The following is a 9,197-nucleotide window of genomic DNA, read 5'->3' as shown; positions in this document are numbered from 1 at the left end:
GGTTATGAGCCACCATGTGGTTGCTGGGATTTGAACTCTGGACCTTCGGAAGAGCAGTCGGGTGCTCTTACCCACTGAGCCATCTCACCAGCCCATCTGTCATCTTTTAAAAAGAGTTATTGTATTTACTGTGTGTTATTGTGGTGCATGAGTGCTATTTGCTGAACTCTCAGACTTTAAAGATAAACCTGTATTGTTCCTAGTTTCTATCAGGGTAGGTGTTGCTATGACTTTGCCTCTATAGCTGTTCCTCCTCCCCTCTGTCCTCTGTTCTCTTTAAAATACCGTGGGTTGGTTTGTTTGTTTTACCATGCTGTGACTAAATGTAGTGTTTTTTTTTATTTTGCTCAGCATTTAGGGGTCTTTGTGGATTTAGACCCCGCCCCCAGTAGTAGCAGTAGCTTTATAGATACTTTGTGTCCCCTCCTGTCTTCGCCTGTGATTCCATCCACAGGGTATGAAAGCACCATGTTTGTGGTTTTTTCATAGCTCAGTATGGAGCTTGCTACTATCTACTTGCATTTCACTAATCTTGCTAATGGTGCCTGAATCTGCTACAGAATCCATGTGTTGAGTCAAACCCTGTTCCTCCATAAACTGTTGTTTAGTTGGCTTGTTGATGACCATAGTCTCTGGATGGTGGTTCTGCTTCTCTTGTCGGTGCCTTTTTCTTGTTTTCTTGTGGTCCTATCTCTTCTTAGGGTTTTCATAAGTTGTGACATTGTATTAGAGATTGAGTTATCCAGATGCTGTGTTCCTTTGCCTAGCAGTTAGCAGTGTGTCTGCTCTTCCTGTACTCAGAAGCTGAGTGTGTATCTTTCAGCCTGGATTAGGCTTGTACTTCTTCCTTTGGCCTCATCCTCAAGTGTGAAGCATCCACGGGCTGCTGTGCTCTGAGAAGCCTGTGCCTCTGCAGGAAGCTGGCGTACACATCAGTGGGTTTTAGTTTTCCTAGGCCTTTGTGTGAGTTAGCTTCGGACTATGGCATGACTTAAGGGGAGGACTTAAGCTGCTTTCCAAGTTCTTCAAGGGTCTGTCTGGGTTATGTTACAGCAAGTGTTACAAGACCACCAAAATTCACATTTGCTTCTCTTGCCCATGGTTGTGTATTGTAATATGTCTTTATACAGAACGTAATGCACAGTGGAAGAGGAAGGAATACGTGCACTACTTAGGATGGCCATGTCCATGGAAGGTCAGGGTTTTAGAGAATAGCTGGGTAGAGAGCGCCTCAGACTGGGTTGCTTAGTCATGGAAGTCTCAGCCAGCATCAGGTCCCAGGAACAAAATTGCTGGTTGGCGGAGGCCTCTTCCTCCACTGAGTTTCAGAGAAGAGATGCTGGTGCAGTTACCAAATAATGTATCTAGGAATTGTTTCCATACCAGTTTACAGGGCTTTCCTGTTCTTTCCATTGCTTTTATATAAATATAATAACCTATCTTGTAGGATTTTCTTAAACAGCCCAATTCCTTCTCTGTGTTGGGGTTACTTGAAGGGTTTGCTATTTCCCAAATGTTGAAGACAAATTAGCCTGGTACCTTTAATAGCTGTGTTGGTGGCAGTGACCAGCAAGGTAGAGTCCAAGAAAGTAAACACACAGCTTTTAGGGCACTTTCCAGCTGACTTGGTAGAGATTCTCACTGTACTCTTGAAAGGTTTTCCTCTCACATTCTCCCTAACAGCACCATACTTCAACCGTGAATTTTAAGAAATGCCGTCAGTGGAGTTGGGGTTCATGTCAATTGAATTTTTTGTTTTCCCTTATTGGGATTTTGCTCTTCTATATTCATCTTGTGGATTTGACTGCCAGCACTGGAAGCCAGGAGACAGACAGACATACACACACACACAGACTCTCTCTTTCTCTCTCTCTCACACACACACACACACACACACACACATCCTGTCTTGTCTCTTGCCATAGTTCATGGTCTTCTTTGAAGTCAACATCATAAAGCAATCAGTATCATAAAAATGGCTAGTGCTTAGGATCACTTCCTACCTGCCCATCTTCTCTTTGCTAAGGAGGTGGAGCTGATGTTGAAGGACACAGGCATTGGTAACCACTGGAGAGCCTTTTCAGAACAAGAATTAGCACAAGGAAACAGTGCTGCTGAGCCTTGCTTCGTGGAAGCCTGCAGACTGCTTGGTGGAGAGAGTAAACTTCTGTGATTTCACAGTCATCTGAGGAAGTGCGCAGTGACCTTCAGCTCTTTCAGGGGTTTGTGTTGCCCAGGAGATGGATGGTGTTCACTTTAGGTCTTAGTGATGGGTAGCATGAGTTTCATATGCTGAAGTGATAGAGCAGGCAGGACAGGTATAGAAGGAGCACACCTCCTGGGGAGATGAGGGGGTGGTGTTGATGCCCACACAGCTGTCCATTAGACTCGGTGCCTGTTAACTCACTGTTGGAAGGCTGGGATGGACTCTGGTCACAAGCACTGGTGCAGATGGTTTCCTGAGGATTATGAAGGGGACATGAGGAAGTTTTCGTGTGTGTGTGTATGTGTGTGTGTGTGTGTGTGTGTGTGTTCCGGAGTATGGAATTTGATCTAGTTAGTGGCATTTCTGGTTTTAAAAAAAAAAAAAAAATATATATATATATATATATATATATATATATATCATAAAAGGTTTTTGCTCCTAACTGGTTCTCTGGTACCTAAGCAGTATCCTGCTTAGGGTGAATTGATCCTGTGTGACCTGGTTTGCTTTGGGCCTCTGGGATGGTCCATAGGACATTGGCAAAAACCACTGCCCTTGCTGGCCAATAGTGCCCACTCATTGTCTGACTGAAGAAGGCAAGTGGGAAAGAAAAGAGTCCAGAAGAGAGCCTGACCAGTTGGACCAAGGTACAGGAAGATCCAGGTGAAGACCAAGGGGAGGAGTGTGGAGGCTCCAGATTCATGCAGGAGAAGAGAATTGAGCCCTTGCATGGGGTTCCTGTGCACTGTTGGAGGGGTGACTGCATTGCAGCACAAACCCTAGGCTTGTTTAGGAAGGCTTTGGGGAGGTCAGATTTCGAAGCAGGAGTGTCATCAAGAATCTGGCCTTCAACAGCTTGTCACCCTACCCTGTGGATTACTGGAGCTGGTTTAGATCATCTGACTGGCTAAGCAGGTGCCCCTGCTTCCTTCCCACTCCTGTATGCTCCTCCCCAAGTTACACACTCAGGGGACTTTGCCTAACAGAGGAATAGTTTTCAGCTAGGACAGTGATTCTCACCCTGTGGGTCTCAACCCCTCTGGGGTTCATATAAGTTGAATTCTTTTTCCCCTTATTGGGGTTTTGCTTTTCTATATACATTTATGTGGGGCCCTGTGGCTGAACAACCCTTTTCACAGGGTTTGCTTGAGACCATCAGAAGACAGATAATTTATATTACAATTCATGACTGTAGCAAAATTATATTAATGAAGTAGCAGTGAAAATAACTTTATGGTTGGGGGTGACCACAGCATGAGACTGTATAAAAGGGTCTTACCATTAGGAAGGTTGAGAACTACTACTCTAAGGCTTTATGAATGGCTGCTTTACCCTGCTAGATCTGCTACGTGATGAAGGTGTCTGCCCCGAAGCACAGCAGCTTGATTTCAATCCCTAGGACCCACATCAGGGGAGGAGAGAACTAACTTCTGTATGTTCACAGCTCATTGGAGTTCACTCACACAGATACACAAACACACACACACACACACACACACACACACACACACACTCTAGTAAAATGTAATGAAAACTTTAAAACAATAGCAGCAGCGTTGAAACTCTAAAAGTCACTGCCAAAATATATCTCTAGAAAGAGCTTATAGATCTTGGTAAATAATAGCTTGGGACTATTGGAGTGGGGAAATAAGCCACATGTAGGTTAGGAGGAGTCCCAACCATATAAAAATATAAAGGCTGTGTGTAGGTGTCTTTCATTTGGGAACCCAGAGCACTGCGGCAGGTATCGAGGAGCGCCACCACCGCTGGGGTCATCCAGTAGATTGATTGGGTGCTGCTGCACCCTCCCTCCTCTCAGTGTGGGACAAGTGGACCATACCACTAGACAGAGGCACTGGTGAGGTCTCAGAATTGAACGGCAGGAGGGAAGCCAGCTCCCTGTCAAGCTCTACCTGTTCTGGAACATGTAACCATGATACTCTACTGAGAGGACCATGGCAGACAGTCACATAGCATAAAAACTTGGAATTCTCCATGCTAATGAGATATCTAGGCAGGCCTTGAGTATTCAATTAGCTTCTCTTCCTGGGCATGCCTTCCCACAAAGGTTCACTGAGAACCAAACCAGGTTCTGCCCCTGTCCAGGGCTCAGCCTTACCCTTCCTCCTGGCAGTAGAAGCCCTGAGGGGAAGTACAGACCCAGGACTTCCCCCCAACCCCCTTCTCAACTCTCAGCTGTGTCTGGGTACATAGGAGACTGGGAACCACAGCAACCCTCCCAGGTCTGCTGTTTCACACCCTAGAAAACATGGGCAGACTACTCCCCTTGCTGACTGTGTTCTTCTTCTGCTTAGCACCTTGCCTGTGCCATTGGTGAGGTAGGCACACAGCCTGACAGTAGCTTGCCAAATATGTGAGGCCTTGACCTGTGTTCCATCACGCACACACTCACTGGACCCACAAGGACTGTGTCTGAATGTTAGTTGTGGTGCTGTACTCTCCGCTCCAGCGTCGTCATTCTGGGAGGTTCCCCAGAGGGTTATGACACATACCACAGACCTTTAATCCCAGCTCTTGGACATACAGTCAAGGAACACAGCTTCAAAGTCATTCTCAGTTACATGATGTGACTGAGGACAGCCTAGACTATATGAGCCCTTGTCTCACAAATACAAAACAACAACAAACCATTGGAGTACCCTTGGGTTCCCTTTGGATACCACTTTTGGGCTACCTCAGCATATTCTTGGTAGGAAAGAGAAACAGCTCCTGACAAGCAACAGTGGCAGTGGTTAGGGCTTTGGGATGCTGGGTTTTGTGCCAGCACTCTGTAGGCAATGGCAGGAGAATCCTGCCATCCTTTCAAAGAAAGAAAACTGATCTTACTTAGATATGGATTCTGATTATATTTTCTTATTCTGGGTTTCTTTGAGGTTAATTATAGCCTTTTTGGTAAAAAGACTTGAGTTTAATGATCCTGACATCCTGGACTCCTAACTGGCCAACTTGAACTGAGGAAACTGGGAATTAGAAATTCAGAATGTGAGGATGCCTGAAATGAAGTTAGAAGTTTGAAACAGTCTGAATCAAGAACAAAATTTACTAGCTTTTAAATAAAACAATCTGGGTCTTTCTTTGCAACTTCCCCCCATCCCCCATCAACAAAATGTAGGTCCTAGGGTGGGTTCAAGTTCACTTTGAATTCTGGTTCTTTGTGCAGTGGAGCCTGGTGAGGATAATGACATAGTGCAGGATGCTGAATACTCTTGTTGACTCACAGATGGTGTGATTCTGAGGTGGAACTGCCAGGGGTGTTAGGTTTCGAGGGGAATTCTTTTTCCTTTCTCCCCTCTTCCCTTTTTACTCTCCCTTCTTTTCCTTCTGCTTAAAATTGTGACTTAGCTATTCTTTTTTACCAGACAGGGTCTTGCTGTATAGCCCTTATTGGCCTGGAGTTAAGTTATCTACCTACCTTTGCCTCTCACATGCTAGAATTAAAGGTGTACCACTATACCCAGCATTATCTCTTGGCCCTTACATAGTTATTTTGGCCCTGGGATTGACTCTAGGCTCTCACACATGTTAAACTGCTCTGCGCCCTAACTTGCACTAGATGCAGCTGTTCTGGACAGTGGGCTCCTGCCTGATTCCCACATCACCACCCCAACTTCCACCCCTGTTGTGGAGTGTGAGCATTTAATTACAGATATAACAGTCTAGGTTATGTTGGTGACTCTTCACAATTCTAAGAAAAGAAGCTGACTAGAAATGATTTTGTTTTGAGCAGGTGTGTGGAATTCAGAAAGTGAAGAGGCATGGTGGTCAGGTGGTTGCATTTTTATTGATAATGCTGTTGTGCTGTCTGTTTCACTGCAGCTGGTTTTCCTGTGGGCTATGCAGCAGCACCTGCCTATTCTCCTAACATGTACCCTGGAGCGAATCCTACCTTTCAAACAGGTATGTACTGCATGACACATGTCTGTGTCTCTGGGGAGGAGGTATGGAACTGGGCTTTGTGGTTAGGTGGCTTTCTACATTCATAAATGAACTTGTTAATAAGTGTGATCAAACTTCAGGTCTCGGTGCATATAAACTTTGCTCTACTCAGTTTCTCAGATCTGCCCACCAGCCTCTGGGCTGTACAGGTAATTCTTATGATAGGATGTTCTACTAGGGACTGAAGACCATTTTGTCACTGAGTTCTGCCCAGAGTGCTCTGGTTATATTTTTAAAAGCAAATTGTACATTACATACACAGGACATGCAAACATTTTCAGATTTGAGAACTTCTGGTTAAAATTGAAAATGAGTTTGTTTGGTTCTGAATTACATTAAGATTATTTAGTGAGATTTCCTCCTGCATCCTCTAGTGTTAGCTGTCAGCTTCTCTTGGGCTTTGCTTACTCGGACAAGACATTGTGATTCCGTGAGATGTGCTGGCTCCTGCTTTGACATAAGAGCCGAGCTTGTCCCGTGGGAGCCGACTGTTGAGGCTGCTGGGCCAGTGCTTTCCCCACACAGCTGTAGGCCTGCAGTTGCTTTGGGTAGAAGAGGAAGCAGTGGTGCCCTGCTATGACTTCCTTCCTTCCTTCCTTCCTTCCTTCCTTCCTTCCTTCCTTCCTTCCTTCCTTCCGGAAATCTGCCCTCTTACCCATCTCTTGTGCACCTAGCCTTCTGCCTTCCGTAGCTTAGACCCAGAGGAAAACTTGGGCTTTCCGCTTTAGAGTTGTCTGTCCTAGCCAGGCTCGTGTTCCTGTTCACCACAGGCATGGGAGCTTACACAGCTGTGCAGGCAGAAGTTTAATTGTGTCTCATCTCTGGGAGGCAAGAGTCCCTGCTTTGATCTCCTAGCTCTTTCCCAGAGTGGCTTCTTACTTAGAAAACTCCTCCCTCTTGTGATGTGTCTGCCTCCTTTTCACTCCTTGCTCTCCTGCGCCTGTCACTGAGACTGTGTGGCACATCCTCAGTAGTTTCCCACAGTGCTACTCAGTAGGGTGCCCACAGTTCTGCCACTCTGTTTCTGTCTTAAGGCACTTTACATTTAAACAGTGCTCCGGTATATATGATTAACACACTGCACATATCTATAATGTGCATTTGATCATTTCTGCTGTGAAGTGTACGTCTGTCACAGGTGGCAGTGAGCATACCTGTTTGGGAAAATTTGGTTCTGTCCATTTCAACTTTACTGGGCTCCAAAGAATTGTAGGTGTGTTTTCTCTTGTTAGAGTTGTGGTTTCTAATTTTTTTGTAAATGGAATCACACAGAAGGTACTGGGTCATTTTTGGACTGCTGTCTTTTACTGGGCCTAAGTACTTGGACTCTGTTGTTGTAGTACCTGTTCCTCCTTCCTCCCTTCTGTTGTTAGCTTGTGCCCTCTGTATGGGAAACATCACTTGCTTATTTGTTGGTCAGCTAATGGCTGCTTAAGTTTGGGGGTTTGTATTTAAAAATTCATTTAGCAAATGAAGTTTTCTGGGTGTTAAAAATCTGTAGGTATGTGCTTTCATTGTGTTGAGAAACTACAAAGGGATGAAGAAGCTGATTCTCAGGGCAGGTAAGAGTCTGCCACAAACAGCCTTCCAGAGTGACCGTGATCTCCATTCCCCTGGGTGTGTGTTTGTTAGTTCTGGTCCTCTGTGTCCTAGGCAACTCTGGTATGAGTAGTCTTTCCATCCTGGCTGTATTAGTGGGTATCTAAAGATTTCCCATTGATTTGAACTGTCTTGACAGTAACATTGATCATCTTTTCATGTGTTAATTTGTCCTGCTTCTGGGCATAGTGGCATAGACCTGTCCTGCCAGGTACTCTGGAGGCTGATACAGGAGAATCATACATAAGTTCAAGGTCTGCCTGAACTACAGGGTGAGTTCAAAGCTAGCCTGCACATCTTAGACTCAGTTTCCTATCTTTTTATATGAATGAGGAATGGGAATGGAGATACGGCTTAGGAGTTGAGAGCAGCTGCTACCATTGTAAATTTAGGCCCTAGCACCCATGTGGGGTGCTCATAACAACCTATAACTGCAGTTCCAGGAGTTGACACGCAACAATTAAAACTAAAGTAATAATGAATAAGAACAAAGCAGAACAAGAGCTTTGGACAAGGTCAGTGAGGGAGAAGTCGCCAGCTTGAGCAAGGCTCTGGGTTCAGACCCCACAGCATCCTCCAGAAGGAGAGAGATTGTGTGCATCTTAAACTCTGTGTCAGTCACTGACTCCATTTTTAAGGCACTTAGTAATTTTATTTTTACAGACTTTGTTTGAAGATCTATTTTTATTTTCTCTGAGCATTTCACTTTTAGCTGTATAGCTCTGGGTTAAATTGAAGTGTGTTTCAGCTGGATCCTTGAGTGTGAAAGCTGAGGTAAGCAGTAACAGGAACAGTGGCCAGGGTGTGGCCTCTGCCAGGTCTCTTAGCTGACTCTCTTGTGGCTTTGTAGTGCCAGGTTATCTGTGTTGGTGTTGTCAGGAGACTTGGAATAAAGATATTTTTCCGAAATTGGTTAAGGCAGGAGTAACTTGGAAGGGTTTGGTGTCCCATCATTTGGTGTGTTGGCACCTGATGTAAATCAGAGCTGTGCACTCTTTTTTGATGAGTCCTTGAAAGTTCTCTCTTTCACAGGGCCCAGGAAGGAGGGAAGTTCACTGTAGTTCTGCTGCTTTCTTGATATGATCTATCTTAGAGGAAGTGGTCTGCAGGACTTCTTGGGCACCTTCGCAATACTGTGATTTTTTTTTTTTTTTAAGTTTTATTTTTGTTTTGTATGTGTATAAGTGTTGGCCTGCATGTTTGCCTGTGTAATGTTGTGAATTTTGTGATGGCAGAGGCCAGAAGAAGGCAGCAGATCCCCTGGAACTGGAGTTAGAGGTGGCTGTGAGCTGCCATGTGGGTGTTGGGGCTGACGTAAGAACAGTGAGTGCTCTTTTTATCCCTGAGCCATCTCTCCAGCCCTCTTTCTTTCTTTCTTTCTTTCTTTCTTTCTTTCTTTCTTTCTTTCTTTCTTTCTTTCTTTCTTTCTTTCTTT

General features: G+C 44.9%; 1 protein-coding gene across 3 annotated transcripts in view; it reads left to right on the top strand.

Moving 5' to 3' along the window:
• Fam168b (family with sequence similarity 168 member B) overlaps positions 1 to 9,197 on the top strand; it is a 32,264-nt gene that overhangs the window by 9,542 nt on the left and 13,525 nt on the right. For all 3 annotated transcript variants that reach the window (XM_029539393.1, XM_021198428.2, XM_021198429.2), the window contains exon 3: positions 6,044 to 6,124. In XM_029539393.1, the coding sequence (XP_029395253.1) occupies positions 6,044 to 6,124 (81 nt within the window). The remainder of the gene's footprint in view (positions 1 to 6,043; positions 6,125 to 9,197) is intronic.

Source organism: Mus pahari, chromosome 5, assembly GCF_900095145.1.
Source record: "Mus pahari chromosome 5, PAHARI_EIJ_v1.1, whole genome shotgun sequence".
NCBI lineage: Eukaryota > Metazoa > Chordata > Mammalia > Rodentia > Muridae > Mus > Mus pahari.
The sequence above is the reverse complement of the archived record's forward strand: the minus strand, read 5'-3'. Positions and strand labels throughout refer to the sequence as shown.